We start from the raw sequence: 26060 nt of genomic DNA on the forward strand, positions 1-26060 counted from the left end.
CCTCTTGTTACTTTTCACAAATGTTTTTCTTTTTTCGATGTGGTACATTTGTCTCCAGCACTTTAAACCAAATAAAAAATAATATAATTCAGACTGTTCATGTGTCAAGTACTCATGCTTGTCAGTAATTTTAAAAAAAAAAAAAAAAAAAAAAACGTTTTCTTACAATGATCTCATTGTCATCCCAAACAACCGTGCGTAAAAATTGGATTTGTTCACACGTTTTATGCTGTTTGGGGTCAAATTGACAGCTCGGATTTATAAGATAAGATAAGATAAGAAATCCTTTATTAGTCTCGCAATGGAGAAATTCCCAATTCACAGCAGCAAAGTTATGAAAGGAAGAAGTAGAAGAACAAAATATAAGAGCTGCTGGAAAGGCAGCCACTCTCGCGGCGCCATCTTGTTTTGGTTTTTTTTTTGTACAGAATATTGAAAACAGATCATCATAATCATAGACAGCCACATATTTCGAGACATTGAATAGGTTCAAGTTGACCCCAGAGATAAAAGCGGGGCGACGAGGAGCACATTCTTTGCTTGACAGCACTTAACTTGCAGCTCCGCTCATAAAGCACGGGAGCTTAAGAATGAAGATGAAGTCTCATAAAATGCAGCAAAATGAAAAATAGATTAAATGAGACTTTAAAAGCAGAGTCATCGACTGGATGATCGCATTGATTAATGCATGGGGTTGCTTAAATCCACTATGATGCAATGCACTAACCCTCCTGGATGAGCATCATGATGAAGCAATTTAGAACTCATTATCAAAGAAATGAAATAAATAAAAAGAGGAAAAATATCGCCAGATGATGGGTTTTTTTTTCAAACATATTTTTACAAGTCGGTTTGACCCGCGATATCACAGGAGGGTTAAGTTAAGGGTACGCAAGAAGATGGAGTCTCACCTTTCGTTTGGGGTGTTCAGGCCTTGCAGTATTCTTACAAAAGGGATACAAAAAATGTATTATTCACTTGATTATGTTGCAAGGAACTTTGTAAAACTATTTAGCCTTTCTCCTGTGCTCTTTTGTACAGCCTCATTTATATGACGGATATATTTAGATAATTTACAGCCAACACCAAAATGACCACTAAAATAAGTCCTTGCAAAGGAAGATTACATTGCAAAGTTACTGCGCTGCTGTAGCTCAGTGTCTCCCAAACTTGGAGATGAGGCCAGTTTTGGGGTCCTGGCTCTGTTTTTATTTGCGAGGAATGCAATTCGTAGTTTGGGGAAACATACTTGAAGACACTTGCACAATCGAACGACTAAAAACGTGACAGGAATAATAATGCTTAGTTTCTATTGACACATTCAGAAAGGTATTCATTTGATAATTTATTCATTGCTGTATTGTGTAGTTTGCACCACATCACAGTGAGAGCTGCTCCGAAAATCTCACCCCCTACTGGATCTCGGTGATTTACGTCATCATCTGGTGGAATGAGTACAAGAGGGCATTTCTGACCCATAGGTTACACTTACGGATTATTTAGTGCTAATTACTGCACTCAGAGGTCACAGTTTGTTTCTTCCTCTGGGCAAATGAGGTCACACAGATAATGAATCAAGTCAATGGTGGTTTTAATGGCATCGCAACACCATGACAACGCATTACTCTTTAACCTTGAATGTTGGAATTGTCATATTAGTGTGTAAAGTCTGTGCACAAATAATTTTAGCTAAATGAAGCTCACATGATTTACACTCCGCACTTTCCAAACTCATAGTCGAGCACTTCTCAGTTCAAATTGGAAGCAGTTTACTGCCACACACAAGGTAATTAAAATATTTTACTTCATCAAATTAAAAGCAATTGCCATCCTCGAACAATACAATTAAATATTTTCTTATATAGAGATAGATAGATAGATAGATAGATAGATAGATAGATAGATAGATAGATAGATAGATAGATAGATAGAAGAAAATATTGAGTAGTTTAATTAGGATTTTAGGTACTTAAATACAGCTCCTTTATCCAACATATCCAAGCACTTTTCCAAACCTTTCCAGGACTTTGAAGTAAAACTGGGAAGGCTAAGAGTCCTTACCCGGGTCTCCTGGTTGGACGTGTTGCTCGGGGATTTGGGAGTCTCATTCTGCTCATCTTCTTTTCCCCCACTACTCTCCTCCTGGGTAGAGTTGGCCGGCGGGATCATGATTTCAGTTTCTAAATATCTAAAAAAACAAACAGAACGTGTTTCCTCTTCTTGTTCTTCTCCTCACGTTTCTATCGTGTTCATGTCTTGATGGTCACCGTGACTCGAGCAGGGTGGCCCGAGTCATCCAGAGCCACGCTACATCCGCCAGGAGGTCCTAATCACGTAGGGAACATACGAGAGTTAACAAGTCCAAATTGAAAGCAAAGGGAAAGAGCAGTCCAGTGTTGCCGGAGAGAGTGGTAAGCTTCTTCCTTAGGGATTGGTGCGTAAAGACTCCACAAGCATGCTGTGCTCCACTATGAGCTGGATCGAGAGAGAGAGAGAGAGAGAGAGAGAGAGAGAGAGGGTGGGGGGAGAGGAGGGAGGATCTATTCAGTCATGCACTAAATTATGCTCCCAGTCAACATCAGAGTTTTGCCAGTATATTTGTTTCAAAGCCAGTAGGAGGCACTATTTTTTTGAAATTATTCTTTTATATGGACTGTAATACAGAGCAGTCATTGAAATGTGAAATGTAAGTGCAGGAAATCATTGAGCAGAATTAACCTTGTGTTGGTTTTGGAAATATTTGACCGTGAAGGGTACACGTACCCCTGGATGGGAAACATTGCTGTATTATATGAAATGGTATGACATCAATGGCAGCCCGGTGGCCCAGTGGTTAGCGCGTTGACCTCACAGTGCAGAGGTCATGGGTTCAATTCCAGCTTCGGCCTCCCTGCGTGGAGTTTGCATGCTCTCCCCGGGCCTATGTGGGTTTTCTCCTTAGCATATCGTACCATACCAATACGATATAATACAACACATCGAATTGAATGGTGGGTGTTTAAAAGCCAAAGAGGTCAAACAACTTGTTCATATAACAGCATGTCAACCCCCATCGCTCATGTGAAGTAAAGCACCACTTTCTACCGGACAAAAGAAAAAGTGACACATAGTAATGTATCACTAATTTTGTAAAATAAATCAACAAATCAATAACAATTTAAAAAAAATATTTCTTCCAATGAAAATTCACTCATCTCTTTTGTAAGAGGCTTCTGTTGAAATGAGACATCCCTTGAGGCTTCCCCCCCAACTGTGATGCCATGTCCTTGAAGTTGCATTGTGGGACGGAGGAAGAAGGTGCCAGACTGCAGCCTCCTCACTTTGACGGGGACGCGAACACCCACCACCGACACATACCCAATGAGCCAACTGAGCACTTCCTGCTCGGCTTCCGTTTCATATCGGGAGGGATTCCCTCCCCCGGAAAGTCTCTCAAGGGGCGCAAAAAAAAGTAAAAAGTGAAATCAAAGAGATATTGACTCCTACTCAAAAGTATGTAATTTCCCGTAGATACCTCAAGATTGCGGCAAATGATTTTTAGATGTTAGACTACCAATAAATGACACTGCACCTTCACTTCAACATAGTAATTAGACAGATATATTTATAGAAGGCACAATACGGTACAACAATATTTTAATATGTGTATGTGTATTTATTTATTTTTTTTTTGACAAAATTGACAGTTAAAATGTATTTATACAAATTTACAACTGAAGTACATTTCAGCGTCTGCTTTTTTCTTAATCTCTACTTGCTGTAGGGTAGCTATACTTGACAATTTATTTATTTTTTTTACATAAGTGTCTGCACATTTACTCAGTCGAATGTGAGAACTTTTTCCACATCTGGTAACACGGGATGGCAAAATGCGACACAAAGAAGTCGAGCACAAGTTGTCATCATGGCCGCCATATTGAAGCAATCAACGCGCTGGCTATTCAGCAGGGGGAAAATAAAACACAAAAGGGTGAGTCACTCTTGTGTGTCTGTTTGCATGGCGGTGGTATGTGTGCGCCTGCGGTAAAAGTGTCGGTGCAAAAATGCGACAACTAGCACAACTGAGTCAGGAGCGGCAAAACCAATGTCAACTTTTCAGACAACGGTTATCTCCCCAAAATACATAGAATATAATTTAGAGAAAAAGTCATTATAATGATTACAATTCAAATTATTACTTATAAATAAATAAATAAATAAATAAAAGCCTTTTGGGGGGCTGAAATGGCTCATCAATTTGAGTGACGTCACTGTGCAATCTACATCCTGTTTGACATAGATATCCGTCATCAAGTAATTGCAAACATCATCGATCAACTTTTTAGTCACAACCAGACCCGCCTTGAGCAACATTCCTTGAAAATGAGTTGACGACACTGGAGAACAGAAAAAGAAAGGCCACAGCAACAGGGGGGTTAATTATTCCAAATGCAGGGTTACATCACACCGTTGCTATTTCTACTATCCCTGTGATTAGAACACGGAGACCTAGACCGTAATGGACATGATGAGTGGGAAAACAACAGCAGCTTTTCTTAGAAAGTGGATCCCATAAGTGCAAAATGTTCCCTGCGAAACGTGTGGTCAGATTGTTTCGGGGGGGATAGACGATGATGAAGAAACATGGAAAATAGACGCGTTCGCATGGAATCGAGTTCCATACGAATGGCTGGATTGACATTTGTATTCACACTGATGACGTCGTGTATTTTTCGGGAAGCGTGTGTGAATAATGCGGCGCTTGCTTGTTTTCCAAGCGCGCCGCTCTGAATATTTAACTTGTTCTCCACACATTGTTGTGATGTGCTAACAGCCACGTCACTGTGCCAGCTATTTTTGGACTCCTCCAGATGTTGAAACCAGTGTAGAAATCACTGCAATTAGTGGCTGCGTAAAGGATACAAGGGGACACGAATCTCAGGTCGTTTCAAAGGAGTAACTCAAAGCGTTGCTTTTACGTTGGCTTGGAGTCCAAGACAAATGAAATCAAAACTTTTCCCACCTTTAATGTGACCTATAAACTTTACGACTCCATTTTAAACAGATCTTTTAGAGAGGGGAAGTAAAGTAAACATCTGAGATAATATATTTGCACAAGTGTGTACACCCTCGTATAAATGGGGATCTCACAGCACAAGCGACATTATCAGTTATAAACTCCAATATGTAGCTGCTTATTTTCAGAGCCTTGATCGCAAAAACCAAGTCACTGAACAGGGTTGTGCCGACTTTTTATACCCACGGTATTCAAAACGATAGGCCACCAAGTCTAAATCCCTTAGATTTCTTTTTAAGATTCAATTTAACTGCATGGCTGGCTCTTGATGGCACTAGTTTTTATGGAGTTTTAAAAATATATATTTCAAAGTTTTTTGTTTGTTTTTAATCCAATGCTTTAAAAAAAATGAAAACTAACTGAAATTGCATTTGACGTTTCTAAAAAGAACTTTAAACACAACTAACTGTAATTAGCAGAAGTGAAAATGTTTTTTTTTGTGACACTTGTGAAAAATGTCAGCGTGTGGTACGAAACAGCCACTGGAACTTCATTCCACAAGCATCAATGGATAAATCTTTGCATTTGCTTTTTCTTTATATTTTTTGTGACATTTATTTAAAAAGACAAACAGGAACAGATTGTTTTGAATGCCAGAGGTTCATAATATTTGTACTTATAGTATAGATTTGAGCCGGCTGTAGCAGAACGTGATGAAACAAATCTCCACTAAAGTGTCATCATCGTCGCATTTGCATGTGGACAAACTCCACATTTTGGCCAACATTTTTCACGTTTCCCGTCACTCACAGTGTAGTAATTTGAACGCATTACAATGGTGTTAAAATGGATTATCAAGATCTCTTATCTCGTCAAATGAAAGGAGGAACATTAAATGTCACATTCTGTTAAATGGTTGAAATAGCCCTTTCATGCCTGTCATCTAAAAGTGTGCCAATTACGAGCTTGACATTACACACACACACACACACACACACACACACACACACACCTTCCACAGCATGTGTTATAGCAGTGGGCAAATTGATTCCCTAAGAACCGAGGCTAATTAGGCGATCTTATGTTGCTGTCCTAGGAATAGTCTCTGCAGGGTACATGGCAAAGTAATGAGAGACTGGTGTGTTTGTGTGCATATGAATGTCAGTTCGGTTAAACGACGTGCAAAGGCATTCCAAATCACATTTAAAGGGTCAGCAAAAACAAATAAAGAGTTCGTGAATGAAATTGTCAATGTCATTTAGAGCGGTACACATACAGTGTCGGGTCACGCGACCTTTGATCACTAAGGTATGTAATGTTGGACAAGGAATTTTCATCATAGTGATTTTGGATTATGGGCAGGGGACGATGTGACCCAACAGATGACGATGTGTTGGAATAAAACACAGTATGGTGCCCTGATATACACGTGACCTGTCTTACAAATTTATCAAGAAACAAGTCATCATTTCGCTGATTTTTTTTTTTCTTGCAAGCAAAAATTTTTGATTTTTTTTTTTTTTTTAAGATGCTGCAAACTCAGTTCACTTGACACCAAGCAGCAGTTCGGCAGATAGTGAACATTTCTTCAATAAACAGAATTTAGTAGACTTTCAGAAGAATTGCACTGGGATTTTGGATCAGGAATAAAATTGTCCTATAGTCGCAGCAAGCATGTGACTGTTCTTCTGCCCTCCACTTTGTAGTTTACCGTAAAACTAACCACATAAAAACAAACAAAAAAAAATACATACATTGTGTATTTAGATATAATAATTTGTTTTCAGTACATCGCCAGTTTAATGCTAGCACTTAATGGAAACCCCCATTGACCGCGGTTAGCAAAAATTAGCATTTGACATCACGGGAGGGATTTACTTTCAAATAATGAATATTCAAACTCAAACACTGTTGAAACATATACAGACAGGTAATGTACCAATATTCACAGATACTCACTCATTGTTCCTAATCTGTGACAAACGATTTATATGAATAAAGTTTGACCCTTTTTTTTCTATTCATTTTACCTTTGTGTAACTGTATCTTCATGCGTGCACCACACCGCCCCCAAGAGGCCAAAGTACATACAGCAGAAATGTACTCATATATTGTTTTGATTACAGTTAGTCTAATAAATCATTTTGCTTTTTAATAATTTATTTTCTGATTGTTCTTATAATTCAGTCGTATTTCATGTAGAGTTTTTTTTCAATTTAATATGGGCTGATTTTTTTTTAAATCAATGAAAAACCGCAATGTCATTATCAATCAAAATTATTTGATTGATATATGATTATTATCCCCCACCACTACAAATCGTCCATCACTAATTGGGCCAGACACACACACACAAAATGGTGTCAATACAAATTGGGTTCTTTATGGCTCGGGTCAAGACTGACCCAAAACATATTACATGTTAAATTTAATTAAATGCTCATTAAACGAAGGTACTGTAATTGAAAGCAAAGACATTGCTTCTTATATGAGACGGGTGCTGTCCCAAAGTCACCAGCTGCTCTCCCTGGTTTGTTTTTAGCTGCCGCCTCGTTAGCGCTGACCGCCAAGCACCGAGAGTCTGAGATGACCAGCTGGAGACCAGTTAAGGTCAGCGGCACCATTTCATCAAATAATAGACACATCATGAAAAGATTGATGCCTGACTTTGAGCTAGGTCGCAACAGGAGGAAAGTGTTTGGCATTTCAATCAATTTTACACCTTCTGTGCGTCAAACGCGTGGTGAGGTGTGCTTAAGATTCATGAATTATAGGCTTAAAGGCAAACTTGGTGTCGGTTTGAACTTACAGGAAGGGAAACTGACTGTGAATGACATCTCTATAAATATGCACTGGTGTTTGAATGTTTAAAACACCGATATGTGTCCATAAGTATTTTGACACTGATGTTTTGTAAAAAATTTTTTTTGAACTCAGTTAACTGATTCTTGACAGTCGCTGGTACCAAACATGGAGCGTAAAAACAGATCAATCAACGGCGATGCATCTGCTAGATACGCTCAAAGCTGAGCTGTAACACTTCCACCTCAGTGTCGTTGGAGCACCGAACAATACCGCACAGGCCTTGAGTGTCACAGACAGCTGCACGTTTCGCCTAATTTCTATTGACTAAATGGCAGAGAGAATACAGGCAGGCAACCCATTGTGAGTCATAAGTGTCATTTTGGTGTCTTGATGACGTGGGTGGATGCGTGGGTGACATCTGGGAAAGATTAGGTGGATAGGGCACCAATGACTGTCTTCACCCAGACCTTTGTCATCCGCTCTGCGTCGACTTAGTTATGGCCGTTGCTAGGAGACCACGGGGATGTTGTGAATTAAACTGAAGAAAAAAAACAACAAAAAAAGAAGAAAGAAAGAAAAAAAAGGGGAGGGGGAACAGTTCTTTGGCACGGAGACACATTACATGTGACTTCTTAATCCCTTGGACACTATGCTGGCCATTTGTGATGTGCTATTTACTGGAGTGAATCATACTCGTTAGGATTTTTGGACAACAGAGCAATTTCATGTCATATTCAAAAAAAAAAAAAACAGTGATTACTGGCTTATTGCATTCCAGCGGATGAAATGAATGATGCAATTTTGATTTTAACACTCATTCATTGCCACTGACAATGGGTGGGGGGAGAGGGCACAACCACCAGTAAATGACATCAATGCCCCCATTTTAGATTGGAGATCAGCAGGTTGTGAGTCCACTGGGAGAATTTGGCTGCAGTTTGTGCAAACTATCTTTTTTTTTTTCTTTCTTTAATCAAACAAAATTACGCAGAGGCAGGTGATCATGTTGCCACCCTACTCTCACATGCAACTACTGCGCACTTTGAGAGCTTGTGGGATCATCGGAGCATTTTGTTCTGGTATTTCCTTTGACTTTTTCCAAAGTGGAAGGTTACGCAGCCTGGAAATGTGAGTCACAGTTTGGCATGGGGAAGAAAAAAAAAAAAAAAAAGAGCAAGCAGAAGACATTACACATTTTCATTTAACTCTCACAGGATAGCACTTTGTTGTTGTTCTCTTTCATTTGGCTGTTTTCAGACTCTCATTTCAGACTGGAAAAAGAGGCAATGTTCGGAAATGTGACCCGAAAGCCAAGCTATTTCCTGTCGCGAGCTGGGAGGATGCTACATGTTAAAGACTATTAGCTGTGACAACACCTGCAGTCTGCAAACAACAGCTGCTAGAATGGTTTGTCATCCACTAGTTTTTTATTTCAGCACAGCTGTAGTCCAGAATGATGAATGGTTGACACACCATTGCTTGACATACTGTATTGTGGCAGGCTTAATCGATCAGTTTAAAAAAAAACAATAATAACAATTTTGGCTAAAAATGCAAACAAGTGAATCATATCAACAAACAAAAAAAAAAGGAATAGGTCACTACAGTTTATACAGTCGTGGCGCACAAAAAGGTTGAAACCCACACAGCCAAGGTTGTCAAAACGTGGTGTAATCAATAGCGCTTAATTTAAAAAAATAATTAAGGTAATCAACAGAGGTCAAGTAATTTGAAACAGGATGCGACATGAACACAGGTAGGAGGGTTGACACCAATAGTGGGAAGGGGTAATGAACACAATTTAAATAGGCGAAAGAATCAACACAGGTACGGAAATAGAAATATGGTTCCGGTATTCAGGACAGGAAGGGAAATCCACACAGGTGAGGTAATCAAAACCAGAAAAATCAAAACAGCTGAGATATTCGAAAAACAGGTGGGATAATCAACAAGGGTAGCGTAATTGAAACTGGTGGCCGAATCAATACAGCTGACCGAAATGACAAAGGTGGGGGAAACCATCCCAAATGAATCTTATTGGGCAGGTGGGGGGAGGGTGGGGTGTAGGTGAAACAACTGATCAAGTTGGAAAATCTTACCACAGGTCGTGATTGATTCAGATGAGACAATGAACACAGTGATGTCACCAATGCAGGCCAGCTGGTGTCGTCATAGAAAAAGATGGGCAAATCAACAACGGCAGACTAATTGAAACAGGTGAAAACATCAAAAGGTAGCAAGTGACACACTTAATTGACAAAGGAAAGGCAATCGAGAAAATAATCACCAGCAAAGAATCTGAATTAGGTGGGGGTCATTCAAAGTGAAGTAATTGACAGGGGACATAAAAACTTGGCAATCAACAAAGACACACAAGTGGAGCATTTAAGACGGGTGGGTAAATCCTCACAGGCGGTGGAATAATAAAGGTGATACCATTAACATAAGTTAGTTGATTGAAATAGGTGGAAAAATCAATACAGGTGAAATTGCATAGACACAGCAAGAAAAACACAATCGGAAACAAAACCTATATGAAGGTGTACAGGTAAAGCAAAAGCAAAAGTAGCACAAAAAAATCAGTTGAATGGAGATCTATCTATATTTAACAGAGCCTAATTATGACGGTAAATCTTGATGTCCCCCCCAGACATTTATCAGGACCTACATTTAGGATTTTTATGGCGGAGGTGAACTAGGCCAAGGAGCCTCTCAGAAAATAGACTGTGGCTCACTTAGGTGCGCTTCCATTTTGGAAACTAGGTGGGAATGAGACAGAAAGTATGGTCATTTATGTTTGAGATTAGTGTGATACATTGCATTAATGCAGCTAATCCTTCTTTCAATTGGTTAGCTGAGCTCCTCTGCCTCCTGGTGGTAACATTTCAAACTGTAATTTCTTATTAAAAACACTAAAAACATTGTGGTAGCAGTTTTTTTTTTGGGGGGGGGGCAGATCGGTGGTCTTTGACCAGTGCACATTACACTGATGTGGCTAGTCAAAAACCAAATAAATGACAATTTCGAAACATCTGCTGAATCTTTATTTACAAACAACATCAACAACAAAAAATGTCAACACGTACAATATGGAGGTGTGTTCAACTCAACAAAGAGGATCAATGGTGAGAAACTGAGGTAAAATCTAACCTGTCAAGAGACTGAAATGTCTTATTGGTATTCTTCATCTTTTAAAGGTGTGGATCTCCCTCCCAAAAAGATGACGCATGATGAAATAAAAGTAGCATATTACACATTACTTGGTGTGGAGAGGGAAATAGTAACAGCAATCTAAATACATTGCATCAAATAACACGAACATGGTTGGGCAATAAGGGATGGTCTGATAAAAATGAAATTGTGGCACAGGCGGGGGTTGGGGGTGAATAAAATCAGGCATCTGAGCAGGCAACAGACGTGCGTGCGGTAAGGCGTCATTAGGAATACTTATAATCACCACTCACAGGTTCCTGTACAAAGTCGTGTAAACACACACACACGCATGACATTTTTCTTTGCTTGGTCGGGAATTCCCAGTCTGCTTCAAAAGGCTGCCACCAGCTTGGATCATACTGGGCGTCTCACACACTTTCTTTCAGGGGTGGGGAACTGTTTTTTTTATCAGGGCCCATTTCAGTTTAATCAAGTTCTCTGACATTATGAAAGAGAGATTTTTGGGATATTTTTATCCTAACAGTTCCACTGAGGTTTTTTTTGGATTGCAACAAACTTTCAAGTGCAGCGGTTCCTTTTTGTCTCCAAAGACTCCCTCATAATTATAACACCGATGAAACTTACTCCTTCTCTAACTATCATGTTGTACCTCCAAATGGCATATTTATTTATTTTTGTGTACTTTATAGTTTAGTCAATTTCGGTTTAGCACCACTTGACGTATTGGAAACAATGCATTGCAAGTACAGAGAACTGCAGCGCATAATGCAGTAATGCCAGATTTATGTCACAATCACATTAGCGTGTTTAATTGGCCCAAAGCTAACAAAGGTAGGAGTAATAAGTTTATGGTATGGACATTTTGGGAAAAAAAAGTTAATACTACATAATAACTGATTACAAATTATTTAGTGGACTCCCCAAAGTGTAAGTGAATCTCGTGGGTTGATTGAGGCTCAAAGGTTTCCCACCCCTGCTTTAGACAATACAGGCTAAATGTATACATTGACTTTAAACTTGTTGTGTGTACTCGCAAACGTTTTTCAAGTATGATACAGAACTGGAAAATTTCCGAATTAAAAACCCTCCCTTTTCAATGCTGGATGGGTAAAAAGTGCTCCTTAAAAGGGACCACTGCTCACTCCTCAGTTGAATCAATATGTTGAGTCACTGTTCTGAAAAACGGAGCAAGAAATAGGCGATATATGATACAGATTTGTTTACGAACTGGCAGCAGGCAGCTACTGCGTTGAGGTCTGAGGACGATGGCTGCAGTCCATGGCAGTTCTTGGGAAAAGGCCTAAAAAAAAAAAAAAAAAAAAAAAAAAAAAAAGCAGAGAGAATGAACTGCTTAAGATGGAGATAGCACTGACCCTCAACATAATATGTGGATGAAAACGCGGTCGGGCTTACATGAAGTAGCAGGAACGGCAAGCCTGGGTGAACTACTTCTGCTTCACGGCGACGCTGTCTTCCTCCTTCAGGACAAACTTTTTCCTTAGAGCTTCGGAGATCAGAGAAGCCGAGTCCTCCTCTCTTAAGGACGTACAGCCTCTGTTATATCTGACGATTAAAACACGCACACACACACATGCATCAGTGACTGTGGCTCTCCTTTCCCACATGCCAGAGCACTACTGCAACTATACTTTTAAAACACATCAAAAAATATGTGAAGATTTTTTTTGTTTTAAAAATAACAACGAGACAGTTTGTACCTGTCTTTGTTCATCTTCATTCGGTTCATGTCCTTCAAGATGTCCATCACGTCGGCAAAACTGGTGGACTTGGACAGCGACACCGTGTCCTCCTCCGCCTCGCGGTAGTCCATGCTGGGCCTGTCAAGGTCAAAGGTGGCCGACGCCGTCATGGAGACCGGCGGCAGGGGGTCGGGGACCAGCTCCGACACCACAGACACCATGTCCTTGTCGTCGTCATCATCTTGCTCCTCCAACTCTTCTTCGTCTTCCTCGGTGACATCGCTGATGACGAAAGAGGCGGCCGCTGCGGCCGCCGGCTGGTAGGGGGCGGTCTCGAAGGGCGCCATAGAAAAGCTCATGGTGGTATCGTCGGGGGAGAGCAGGTCAGGAGTCAAGGGGTTGGAACCTGGAATGAAGCCATGGGGACATTTGCAATACTTTACATTCAATGGCCACAAAAATGTTTCCGGTTGCGTTTTTAATCACGATCCTCATTTTCGGCATTTATCATGGACTTACCAGTATCGCCAGCCACAATCTTTGCAATCTGTGCCCGAAGTCTGCTCAGCTCATCCTGCAGGGCGGTGGTGCGGTTTAGTGCAGTTACCCCGGGTTTCCTCAGGCCCTCCACCCGCTTGCCCTCCCGTCGGAAGTTGGGCACAGACGAGTTCCTGTGTAGCACCAGGAGCGGCGTGGGCCTCCATTCGTGTTTGAGAGGGCGACTGTCACTCCTGGATGGAAGGAAAACTTGAGTGAGTTAAGCTTCTAGTTTGTGCCCTATGTTACCACATGGCTGGTGTATTTCATTCAAAAGATACAAGTTTATTGAATCAACTCTTCATATGATTTGAAAGGAACCCCAGAAAATAAATTTGACAAATTCCTGTAATTGTCTTTACCGCACTCTGGCATACGTCTCCTCTTCATCTGCAACAATCCAGGCAATATCTGCCAAAGTGGGTACCATGGGGCCGTCCATAGGACGAAGAGCGGAAATGCCAGGTAGTTCCTGAGGTTTACAGGTGATATGAATGCATTTTAGATTGTATAAAGCGACTGCATTTCAAGAATGAGTGGTCAATACCTGAAAACACGCCCTTTGTGGGGGCTTGAGTGGGAGAGTGGACCCTATTCTTCTCACCACACTGCGAGTGGATCCATGAGGCTTGTTCTGCCAGATAGGAATAACGTCCTGCAACAAGTAAAGACAAAGAATCAATCTCTGCACATCCATAATCCTTCCACTGGTGAAAAATGCACCTGCCAACCCCATCACGTGCGAAAACGACGTTGCTAATTGATACGGCGTCTGAAAAAGGGCTGCCTTACTGTTTGGGTTTCCATGGTGATGTCTCAGCTTGCCGAGGAGCACCGACGCTTTGGTGCTCTTAGTGGCTCAAGAATGAGCAGTTCACTGAACAGATGCCACGTTAATCTGACAACTCTCGGGATGTAAATTGGAGATTAGTCAGAGCATCTGTTGGGGAGACACAAGCAGAGTTAGAGAAGACACATCATTGCGTTACCCATTATCTTTAACTTTAGAAGAAAGAACTACGAAAATGAGCTCAGGTTGAAAGCTGTTTCATTATGAATTGGTGGATATGACGCGATTGTTGAATGACATGACTTCAACTAATGAAGATAAATTAACAGATTTTCGCTAATTGTGGCAGTGGCACCGTTCACTCTGTATGAATAGTTTGGTCTCTGGAGTACCTGCCAATCCATCAACTTTGAAATTGAAGCAGTAAAGTAATTCTTTAGTTATCCGCCTGCTTTGGGAACTGTTTCAGTCGCCCGGTTTACACTGAGCCATGTATTCATATTTCAATGTATCCCAATGACCAAATGGAATGAAAATGCTCCATATTAAAAAAAAAAAAAAAAAAACTGCATCCGGTCAGTCGTGATGTCACCATATACGCACACTGAAATAGCAGCATCTCACCAGAGCTTGTCTGAGATGGGAAAATTTGTTTTGAAGTATTTTTAACTTATTTTTTATCAAGCTGTTGTTTGATTAAAGTGTAAAAACTATCACAACTACTAGGCAAAAAAGACAAAATCACGGCATCTTGATCAATCACTTGAGGTTTACATCAATCTCCGCATGTCACATGGCTGATCTGATTAACTGAGGGGAGCATGTAAAAGAGAGGATCGGAAAAGATCACACGTCACATGTAAACAGGTGACCAGAAATCTTCATTGGGAATGATTTCAATTAGATTGACAAAAAAGTCTGTGTAACTCGGCTAGAGACAGTAACTTGGCCGTCATTTGTAACGGCATTTGTATTCGCCACGGAGCTGGCAGGATGAAAAGTGGGACCACGGACGTCTCACGTATGACTTGGTCGTCCTCTCAAAACAAGCTCATTTCAGTATGACAAAAGCAAACGTGTAAAAAAAATGCTATCGTTCTTGACCTTAGAATATTTTTAGGAAGGACAAAATCACAGTCTTTTTGGAGTCGTTAATTCAATGAAAAAAAATAACCATACACTCGTCATGTCGTGACGTCACCGTTTACACACTCTTCAGAAAATTCACTCTATTACGAGGATAACAAGAAGAAAGATGCCAAAGTGCATAAGTGAAGAAAGCGTCACTGAATTATTAGCACCGGCGGCTAACTAAAGGTATATCAAATATACACACAAGGCCGTGTCGGTAAAACAGACGATGACCGTGAAAGTATGCCCGATTTCCCGGGGGTTCCGTTAGAGGAAACTAAAAACAAGAAAACGTAACTTACGCCAAACGAAAGCTGGGAGGTTCCAATGGGTGGATTTTGTTTGAAACGTAGTTTCTCCTTTTCGTCTTTCACAGTTGTGTGTTATTGTTCATTGCCGGAGGCCGGTACTCAATTTCCGCTGACGGATTGAGATAATTTTGTATCATGGCGCCCCTACAGGTAGCGGCGGACAGTCTTTGATTAAAGTTGTTTTCCCCCAATTACATTTTACGGCATTTTAATTTTAAAATTAGTCGTGGTTGGAATTTCTAAAAAAAAATACCGAAGACACTGTTAAAAATTGCAGAAAGAGAAAGTCGCTGTTTCGACTATCTTTCATTTCTGATAGTCCAAGATGACTCCCTCGACCATACTTCCGCTTTTACAGGAAGTCGGCCCTGAAAGGGAGAAATTTGGATTCTTTTTAAATTAGCCAGTGGGCGGACCGTGAACGCAGCTGTGCCTTGTGTGTGACGATATCATAACATTTGAGGACGGTAGCCGTCGGCATCTCTCAGCGAGTGACCGGTATGTGAAAGCCAACCTCTATGCTCGATTCACCCGTTCAGAAGTTGCTGTGTTGTTATACATCAGGTCCATTGGTGCTTGTCAGACTCAAATGCCTCGTATAGTTCTGTACTTCCCCTGACGACACTCGACAGCACTTCCTGGAAGAACACTGATTATTTGCATGGGTGTGCGTTGTCATAGAACGCTAGACTGGTCAAACAAATCACCACCCGCGATAAAGGCTGCAGGCCTTGGGAATTCTGCATTCCTGTGCTGTGATTTGATCAAACAGTCCTGTGCAACGTAACATTCATGTCGGCGTGTAGCTCTTAGGGGTAGTTGAATGCATTTAGAGTAGCCTCTATTGAGCAAAGGCTCATATTTTGCATTATATAAATCTCACAAAATACCACTTAAACAACTATACTTAATTAGTATGACATCTGATTAGATCAAACAAAAATTCTTTTTACAGTTTTATGAATGGCAACAGGTGGATACTCAGGTTAACCGTCTCCTCTGCCCCCCGAGAGGAAGAGCATTTAATTGTTCTTTATGTCACAATATGTCGCTGACACAGGTAAATGAGCAAAGATACGCTATTTGTTGTAAATACTCCATAATTCCAGACCAGTTAAAGTGGGAGGTGAGTTTTAAAATCGCAAGGAAGATTTGATCGTCACTGAACCATTACCAACCAATAGAGTGTGGGACCAAAGCCAGACTCCCCTATATGTGCACGGGAGTGATCCTCAATATGAAAAAGAGTGTAGTTGTGACCGTCACAGATTTGACAACACTGTCCAGCTTCAACAAAATAGCCGATTTGATCGTCACTGAACCATTACCCACCAATCGAGTCTGGGACCAAAGCCAGACTCCTCAATATGTGCACGGGAGTGATCCTCAAATATGAAAAAGGGTGTAGTTGTGACCGTCAAAGATTTGACAACACTGTCCAGCTTCAACAAAATAGCGGCGCACGCAATACTAAGCTATGTTTAGCGTTGTGAACAAGCTGACGTTAGCCAAGACCCACGGCTGCTACATTGTTCATCGTAACTTTTACGTAATGTTACTACAACCCAGAGCTTCTAAAAAAAAATCCATTATTTGAGGAGGGCTGCTGTAACACTAAAATGTTACTGTTTTGAAGTTGTATTTTTCAGAATGTACAATCAAGTGAACATCAAAAAGAGTTGGTAAACGTACGTCAGGCAGAAATGTTGCGAATTTTGCATCGATTCTGAATCGTGTATGTCTGAAGTCCCTTCACTCTTATTCTGCTTGCTTGTCTTATGACCATTTGTCAGCAAACAAAGGATGGGCATTTCTTTTATTTTCCACATTCCAACAGTTTCAGCAAAGCTCCCGAAGCCGGGTGTGCGTCAAACCGTGTTCTTTGTTTGTTTGTTTTTGTTTTTTCCAAACAGCAACTCCCCTTTTAAAACTCATCCAAGGCCACTGGAAGCTATAAACGTCAAACATCCATTTTAAGTGGTCTGGCAGTGAATGAATTAAGCCACCTGGGAGCCGTTTTAAATTGTGAAAAAAAAGTCTCCTTTAAAACCTGCTTGCACCCCCTGCATACATCCTCCCGATTGATTTGACATACTAATTGAATTGGCCAACTGGCTCCATTAGTCCACTAAGATCACTTTCCTGCGTGTGCAGAAATCCATCCATTTATGCAACCTGACCCCCCTCTGCACCACAGTTAAGTTGCCGCCTTGTGTTGTGCGCTGCAGATGCTGTAAAGCGGGAGCGAGAAAGGAAGGCCAGTCATGGGGAATAAGAGGAGGAGAAAGGATGCCAGTTGAGCCCCTCGTCCTTTTACAGCAGGACCGCAGCCAGTGTCAGACTAAAGATAGAGGATGGCTCAGTCTTTGAGGAGGATGGACATCGCCATGGACCACAAGCCACAGAGGGACAAAGCCCGGACCAGCTACTTTGGCAATGTGAAGGCCAGGTTAGGATTACAGCGTGCCGCATGGAAATAAAAGCAAGCCATGCGACACATTTGGCTCGCTTTTGCCTTTCGGGTTTAAATATGCCACAATACAGCCTTTCATTCGTCTCTGTTGATGTGAGGAGAAGGGCACAGTGGTGCAAATAATCTGTTGTGTCAGATTATGGTATGAACAAGAATATTTTTAGCCCGGGAATGCAAAGACACGCACTACAAAAAAAAAACCTTTTCGGTGTATTTGTTCTTATTTGTTGTTACAAAGAAATTATGTCTTTGCACAATTTTCTTTAAGAGCCCCAGTTTTAACAAATCTCGAATGAAAACTGCCCAAAGACAGCTGGGATAGGCTCCAGCACGCCTGCGACCCTCGTCAGGATAATCGGATCAGATAATTGATGGAAGGATAAATCTTATGCTGATCTGCTGACATTTGACAGCAAGTAGTTTAGTTTGGAGTTCTTTTTCAAAGAAAAAAATGCACTCAACAGTTTCACACTACAACCAACTACACTTGAGTAACATTTGCTCTCCACATAACCTGCAAACACAGAAAATGTGAGCACAAAACAGGACTAATTGTCGTCTCTTCCTCACAACTGATTTTGACGGTAAGTTGGGAGGACTGCGATTAAAAAAAAAAAAAAAAAGAAACTATATATTTTTTTTCATACTGTCTGATCTAGATTCATATTCCAGTCTTTGTATATTGTTTTTAACCATGTGCTGCAGTCGATGTAAATAAGTTTATATAACGCAACATACAATTTTACAAAAATTGTAAAAGTGTTATTCCTGAATATTTATTTCACTTTCAACCACTCGACATGTTCAGTGGCATCAGTGCTATACATACACATATGGTTCTTATTGTTTTCTTTGTATTTTTGCCCTCTATGGACAATAAAAGCGGTATTGTGCTATGACCAAAACATAAATGTAAATCTATATAAATAAAACTTGAATTGGAATATTTCATATCACACAATTTTTATGCTTTGTCTTTGATTTAAAGATGACAATACGCAAAAATCTACAAAAATTGTAGAAATTGTAACATATGGGTTACACTGCCAGTTTAAAGCCTTTGTACTGAAAACTGAAGAAACTAGAGTACTTCAACATTTTATTTACATATAAACTACTGTAAATAAAAAAAAAACGAAGATGAACATAGAAAAATATTAAAACAATTTTACTCAACATTATAACACATTAGAAATATTTATTGACATTTATGGCAATAATGTCAGTTAGCACAACAAAGCAAGCTAGTGCTTTGCTCCAAAATAATTTTGGAGCAAAGAACTAAAAATAAACATTTTTAAGTAGTCTGGCCCAGTACACGAGACAGCCATTCTTATTTCTTTGTTTTGAAATGAGGTAAAGCCAACTTTCACAAAAGCAAAATGCCCGAGTTAAAATTTTATCACAGTTTATTGCCTTGAAATTTTGAAGACTGTACATTCAACTTTATTTACGCAGTGTACCAGCTATGAGACTTAACTTGTCTACAACTGGTGAAATAAATACTTTAGACCGGTGTCTCACAACCTTTGTTGAATCACTGCTATACAAAATAGAGAATCATGAAAAACACTTTGTTCGAACGTCTATATATGTCAAGTGTCGAAACAAGCATCAACGCGAGCTAAGCTATTCATACGTTCACATAAACAATAATTGTAATTTCTGAACAGAAAAATGAAACGTGTCCTTTCCCCATGTGTGTCTTCAGGCTGGGCTCGAAGCTGCCCTCGGGGGTCCCTCAGCCTCCTCACTTAGCCAAGCGGCCCTGGGACACTCAACCTCAGGCCCGAGGATTTGAGGAGCTTTCAGCCACCACTCACCATCATCATCATCATCATCACCAATATCAAACCTCCCCTGGCCGACCTCTGGACCACATCCCACACATCAGAAACCCGATACTGCGGCAGTATTACCTGCAAGGTACCTTACAACTGACTTATACTTGGACAGCCATTATTCCAAGTACCACTAGAGTGAGCCAGAGTAGTGGTACTAGTGCCGCACTTTAACAATCTGATCTGTTCTAAACTGAAATGTTCAACTTGATAGTTCACTGTCACATTATGTGATATTAAGGTCAAAATTGTCTGGGCATTTTTTAATTTTTATTAAAAGCATGACCTTTTGGTTTCCTCGCAGACTCCAACACTACTGTGAAGCAAGAGCAAATGGGACAATTGTCACATGAAGACAAAAGCACCACGGTCAGTCACACACTTGTATGGTTGATGATCGAACTGTATAAAGAAGTCAGGAAAAATGGTTTATTCAACTACTGTATAAGTTACGTCTTAAGTGGTTTGGAGACAAGAAAACGTTTACAATATCTCTTATTGATTACAAATGAGAAGTTGAAATTTTGAATCAGATTTTAGCAACAATCACGGAAGCTGACATGTTTGATTTGCTTTCATGGGCCGCATTAAAATGATGTGGCAGGCCAGATCTGGCCCCCGGGCCTTGAGTTTGACATCTCTGATCTAAAGCCTAAAAAAATGGAACACTGGGAAATGTTTTCTCAACTGTACAAAGTTTAGAAAACGTATGCTCTTCCTGACACGACAAATTTATGGCTGGGAAATGATAAAGGAACAGTGTCCAAGGTTCAATTCATCGACAAGCGCGTCGGTCGGTCATCATGGGTAGACTGAATGTGTTTCAGAGCCTCTACAGAAAATACAACCGGAGGACTACATTTTCTCATGTTTACGCAAAGGTATTTCTCTTTTTTTTTAACCACGCTCTTGAATGGAAATAATTCATTAGCCTTTGTGTCTTCGAGACAAAGAGTGTTCGTGCTGACCACGTTCTTTCCACCCTGGCGGAAGTCTCCGCTCGTACATATATTTCTCTATAAGTGTACCTAATCAAGTGTCCTGTGGTGTGTTTTTTTTTTTTTTCCTTCCCCATACAGGATGAGTCAGTGTTTAGCATCTCATCACACTTCGGCAGTGATGACACAGCGCTTCGTTCTCATTCCCGGTCACAATCGTCACTTTTGTGCTCTGCCCTTGTCCGCATAGAGGTAAGAGTCAACATATGTCACATGATGCATCCTCACTTGTTGTTGTTGTTGTTTCTGCTACCCAGAGTTGACATGCAAAACAGCACGTGTGCCTGTAACTCAGGGCAACAGCTGATGGTTGGAGAAAGTGTTAAATTTTAATCATGAAAAAGCTGATGTTAGGGTCAACTCGTGACCAATTCTGATGCATTAAATGTATCGTTACTCTTTCTTTACGGTGGCTCTAATGTCCTAAACGGTGTCATGCGGAGCTCTGCTATGACTACAAACATAGAGAAAGGAGGGGGGGAAAATGCAGGCAGAAAGAGGAAGTACTCCACTGTTGCCGGGCTATAGTTTGTGTTAGACTTAACATGTCTTCCATTGTGAAGCAGCAGCAAGAAGAGGAGGGAAAGAGCACCAAAACAGCCGACCCGGAGACTTGTAAGGAGAAAACGACGCCGGGGATGGATCCAGATTTTTCAGATCGACACGAGGCTCCTGCACAGTCACCCTTGCCCGAAGCAGAATATGACAAACTCCTGGTAACTAATACAAATTGTTTCTATGTAGCAAAATCTTAGTTAACATTGTTATATCCATTGACTGTATTTACATTATGAAAGGAGAGTGTATAATTCAGCTCTGATAGCCTTCTAATGACATTTGAAAGTTGGTTTAACGCCTTTTAAAATGTATATTTGTTGAGCATGTGTATTGTCTAATGAAGGCATTTTGTGCATGATGTCAACACCCATTTATGATATGTTTCGATACAGTTGGAGTAGGGTGTTTCAGGAAGTGTGGTCCAGGAGTGTGACATCAGAGCCCAAAAATGAAATTGTTCAAAACCAGGTCAAAATTATAGATGCGTTCAATCGAACCGTCCTGCAGTGTGCAATGAATAAATCCAGTTCATGCCATAAATAGAGTGAATGCCGTGGTACTCCATTGTTTCATACTGGAGTGCTTGGTACCTGAGCATTGAAGTTAGAAATAATAAATAAATAAACAAGCAATGAATTCATTAATTTTGACACTTGAACAAAATCACTACCTTCATACAAAGATATTCAGTTCAAAACTGGTGCAAATGATACATAGCAAATTTTGAATGGCGAACAATAGTGGCGGCAGAGGAAGATCAAACAACTGCAGATGGCACGGTGGACAACTGCAGATGGCACGGTGGGCAACTGGTGAGCACGTCGGTCTCACGATGCAGAGGTGCAGGGTCTGATTCCGGTTGCAACCTTCCTGTGAAGAGTTAACATGTTCGTCGTGCCTGCGTGGGTTTTCTCCGGGTACTCCGGTTTCCTCCCACACCAAAAATATACACGCCAGGTATATGGAACACTCTAAATTGTCTCAAGGCGTGATTGTCAGTGTGAATGGTTGTTCGTCTATGTGTGCCCTACGATTGGCTGGCAACCAGTTCAGGGTGTCCCCCCGCCTACTGCCCGAAGACAGCTGGGATAGGCTCCAGCACCCTCCTCGACCCTTGTGAGGATAAAGAAAATGGATGGATGGATGGATGGATGAATGGTTGGTGAACAATGGTTATCATGTAAACGTTACATTCGAGGATCGCATGGACACCGTAACTTATTAGCTGTTCGCGTCACAAAATACAAAGTGCCTCCAGCTGCTTTGTGAATCTCAAACCAACAAAGATGAGGTAAGATCAGTCATTCAATCACCTAGCAACATCTCATCTTTTTGATACTAACAGGATGTGGAAGCGGTCCCGATGCCCGACGGACAGCTCTGCCTTTTGGCTCTACCACCTGAGTGCTGTCTGGTGGAAGGTCCTGATGCCACGCCTTATCTCAAATTGTTCTGCCGCCACATCACCGACCGCAAGGTAAGTACGGTGGTACCTCTAAATCCAGTTCTGAGACTCTGGTCACCCTCCAAATATTTATGTGTGTTTGTCTGTTTAACATATATTTATTTACATTGTCAGGGTGTGGTTTCCGGTATCCTCCTGGTGACGACAAACAAGCTCTTCTTCGACCCGTGTAAAACACACCCACTGGTGAAGGAGCACGGTTGCGAGGAGTATCTCCTGTCATGCTCCGTGGACAGGCTATCGTCTGTCTCCTTCTTCTCAGACATCTCGCATGTTCACTTTCACTACTCCCAGCAGAGGTAAAAAAAAAAGAATTTGGTAACCATCATCAGAATGGATTTCATTGTTTAAATATGACTGCACTAATACCTTATTGAACTAATTTAATTTGTTTCCCGAACAAGCGAGAAACTCAATTTAACATGAAATCAAATGCACTTTTCCCATTAAAATGAATTCAGATGCCATTAATCCGTTCCAATCTCCCAAAAATACCGACATTTTTTGGGATATATTTTTAATGGAAGTGTATTGTAAAATTAAATGCAAAAATATGGTATCACATAGCAAATGAGAACATAAAGAAGCTAGTTTTACGAGGTGAGTATTAGTATCTTCTCCGTGTTCCTTGCTGTTTGTTCCGATCAATAAACCGCTGAAAGTACATCGGCGACTGCGGTTCTCCTTTTCTTTTTCACTTCACCCGAGGCGCAGCATATCGAAAGCTCGATAGTAAGTTAAATATTTTGGATCATAAAACAAAGCATATCCTTGTCCATATTATTCCACGTTACATAAATTATTTAATAAAATATTATTGTAGCAAAATTAGAATCCTTCTTCCTAATCTTCATGGGTTTTTTTTTCTTGTTTTTATTCGATTTCAATTTTAAAACGTAAACATTTCCATCCCGGCTGTCTGTCTAATCTGAAGTTCTTTGGGTTTTAGGAGAAAAGGGAAGAAACTTTTCCAGAGGTTGAAAAATGTCAAAAGCCACGATCAGAAGGGGCAGTCAATTTCACTTGTAGTACCCGCAGCTCTCTCCAGTTTGAGTCTCAACGAGGAGGCTTCTTCACCAAGTGAACCCACCGACAGTAGAAACATGTCTGAGGACCAGCTTGACAAGAGCCCATCTGAGATAGCGTCAGAAGCTTCCGGAGGAGCTCTCGGCGTGGCCGCCACCTTTTGCTGCGGAGCTCCAGACGTCTCCACTCAAGTGAATACGAATGAGGTGCAGTCCTCTTCTGTGGGGAGTCGGACTGCAGGTATCTACAAGCGTCTGATGTTGAATACAGTCATGAGTGTTTTCAAAAGAAATAATACACGTTCTCTTTTGAAATCTCCAGTGCCTGGCAGATCCTCAGCTGAAAGTCCAAAGTGTGTCATGTTTGTGCGGCTGCGGGTTCAGTCGACTGCAGGAAGGAAAAAGCGTGCTGGAGGATTTCAGTTTGGCACGGCTGCCAGACGAGAAGCTTGGATCGCCCTTTCGCAGGAGAGGTACACTGACTCATGACATGGAGGTGGGCTGGTACATAAATATATGAGAGCAGGCACACGTATAATGTGGCGTTTGGTCCTTGGAAGGGACTTAAATACTACATTCCCCACAAGAAACTCTTCATGATTTCTGTGATGGACATATGGTGTCAGAAGTGGGACGCTGAGCCGCACTATTTCTACTTTCAAGGAGTGTCTGACTAATGGTTTCCTAAATGGGATGCTTAGCCATAAGGTCATGTGTGATGTGCCACAAGTTTGAAATCCCCTTTGAAAAATGGCCATCCATGATGTACCGGCCTATACAAGATTCACCTTGTGTGTGATAGATAGATATAAAATGCAGAAAAATTATCTGTTGAACTCTGTATGGTAGTGTTTTAAAACATATTTCATGGGTTTGAGGTCAGGGCTCGCGATCATCCACACAATATATTGTGTTCTTTGCAAGCGTAAAATTGTCTAAAATGTCTTTTCTCAAAATTGTAAATTCAAGGCTCGACAGGACAACAAACCAACCCCGGAGTGTATCGTCCTGTCTGAGTTAATGTTTCAACACAGAACAACGTGACTAACTGGAACGCTAAAATCCTAAATTGCATTCGGGGGGCCGCTCAGATTGTCCATTCAACCACTTGTTTGGCAGCTTGTTGACACAGCTGCTAACCTGTTTGTGCACCCGAGCTGTCCTCAATAACGACTTTCTGTCCTCCCGCTCAGCTCCAATGAGCTGCATGCCTTTCTCGAGCACCGTCGACCCGACTTGTGTCTGCTCAAGGGCGGAGGAGGAGGAGGAGGAGACGACAGGGAGGCGGATCCCAACGAAGAGGAGTTTGTCCTGGTGGAGGACAATGACGACAATGATGGGAACGACGAGGAGGAGGAGGAGGAGGATGTGTTACAGAAGCAACACAACTCGGGAGATGACTGGGAAGTGAGTGAGTGGTTTGTTTTTGAAGACGCTGCCGATCATGGCTGTGTCTCTTTGAAGATAGTTGAATGAAGTTGCGTTCTCTTTGCAGATGGTATTGATGGAGGACAACAGGGACAAGCCAGGCCAGCTCACCGACCGGGACCCGGAAGGACTGAACGCCATTGTGGAGAACAGCCACATTTTAGAAGCCTCACATGTCAGAGAGGTCAGTGAGCCACATGCACGGGCCTCACATGTGTACTTCTTAAGCATTGCTCTTATCTCAACACGTTATGAATAAAGAAACAAAATATACCGCCCCACTTCCATATTAATTCTTCTCATCACCTCATCTTTTCTCAGCTGTCTAAGGAGCTGCCCCCAAAGACGGTGGGCCACGCCTGGCAGCTGGCGTACAGCACGTCTCGCCACGGCGCCAGTCTCAAGTCCCTCTACCGGAAATTGAGCGCCTCGGATTCGCCCACTCTCGTCGTCATCAAAGACGCCCTGGAAGAGGTGTGAAGTCTCTGCTTTACCGCATCTTAGACGAACATAACGACGACCACTCGTGCCGGAACCTCCCTTTTCTTTCTGCAGGTATTCGGGGCTTTCCTCTCACACCCGCTGAGGCTCAGTGAGACGTTTTACGGCACGGGAGAAACCTTTCTCTTCATGTTGCATCCTCGATTCAAGGTAATTATCATTTTGTGCGGTATGAACTGAAGTTTTTAATTGCAAACCTGCACTGCGAGTTTGTGTATTTTCCATCATTCCACAGTGCTTCAGATGGACTGGAGAGAATTCCTTTTTCATTAAAGGCGACTTGGACTCATTCGCCATTGGTGGAGGAAGGTAAAATTTGCAATGAAC

General features: G+C 41.3%; 2 protein-coding genes across 3 annotated transcripts in view; one reads left to right on the forward strand and one right to left on the reverse strand.

Annotated features, from left to right (window-relative positions):
- Positions 1 to 10827: 10827 nt before the first annotated feature.
- mtfr1l (mitochondrial fission regulator 1-like) lies at positions 10828 to 15566 on the reverse strand. The gene is made up of 8 exons (XM_019870228.1): positions 15436 to 15566; positions 14005 to 14152; positions 13760 to 13867; positions 13575 to 13684; positions 13195 to 13406; positions 12694 to 13081; positions 12389 to 12538; positions 10828 to 12275 (listed from the first exon to the last, which is right to left on the reverse strand). The coding sequence occupies exons 2-7, from the start codon at positions 14017 to 14019 to the stop codon at positions 12421 to 12423; spliced, it is 951 nt and encodes a 316-aa protein (XP_019725787.1). The 5' UTR covers positions 14020 to 14152; positions 15436 to 15566; the 3' UTR covers positions 10828 to 12275; positions 12389 to 12420.
- Positions 15567 to 15814: 248 nt separating this feature from the next.
- The window catches only part of LOC109516047 (nuclear receptor coactivator 7), a 12121-nt gene continuing 1875 nt past the window's right edge, over positions 15815 to 26060 (forward strand). The window contains exons 1-15 of one of the 2 annotated variants that reach the window (XM_019870226.1): positions 15815 to 15942; positions 17673 to 17893; positions 19629 to 19844; positions 20061 to 20127; positions 20838 to 20948; positions 21320 to 21472; positions 22660 to 22791; positions 22894 to 23078; positions 23729 to 24045; positions 24127 to 24277; positions 24998 to 25211; positions 25300 to 25416; positions 25554 to 25706; positions 25788 to 25883; positions 25969 to 26042. In XM_019870226.1, coding sequence (XP_019725785.1) covers positions 17799 to 17893; positions 19629 to 19844; positions 20061 to 20127; positions 20838 to 20948; positions 21320 to 21472; positions 22660 to 22791; positions 22894 to 23078; positions 23729 to 24045; positions 24127 to 24277; positions 24998 to 25211; positions 25300 to 25416; positions 25554 to 25706; positions 25788 to 25883; positions 25969 to 26042 — 2081 coding nt within the window. In that variant the 5' untranslated portion in view covers positions 15815 to 15942; positions 17673 to 17798. The remainder of the gene's footprint in view (positions 15943 to 17672; positions 17894 to 19628; positions 19845 to 20060; positions 20128 to 20837; positions 20949 to 21319; positions 21473 to 22659; positions 22792 to 22893; positions 23079 to 23728; positions 24046 to 24126; positions 24278 to 24997; positions 25212 to 25299; positions 25417 to 25553; positions 25707 to 25787; positions 25884 to 25968; positions 26043 to 26060) is intronic. The other variant, XM_019870227.1, reaches the window with a different exon arrangement.

Source organism: Hippocampus comes, unplaced genomic scaffold, assembly GCF_001891065.2.
Source record: "Hippocampus comes isolate QL1 unplaced genomic scaffold, H_comes_QL1_v1.1 scaffold43, whole genome shotgun sequence".
NCBI lineage: Eukaryota > Metazoa > Chordata > Actinopteri > Syngnathiformes > Syngnathidae > Hippocampus > Hippocampus comes.

What these genes read in the sequence shown, in the direction of transcription:
- mtfr1l (XM_019870228.1), bottom strand. An exon ending in GAGACGTATGCCAGAGTGCG is followed by an intron (nt 13,407 to 13,574) that starts GTAAAGACAATT and finishes CCTTCCATCCAG; the next exon opens with GAGTGACAGTCGCCCTCTCA. An exon ending in ATGAAGATGAACAAAGACAG is followed by an intron (nt 12,539 to 12,693) that starts GTACAAACTGTC and finishes TTTAATCGTCAG; the next exon opens with ATATAACAGAGGCTGTACGT.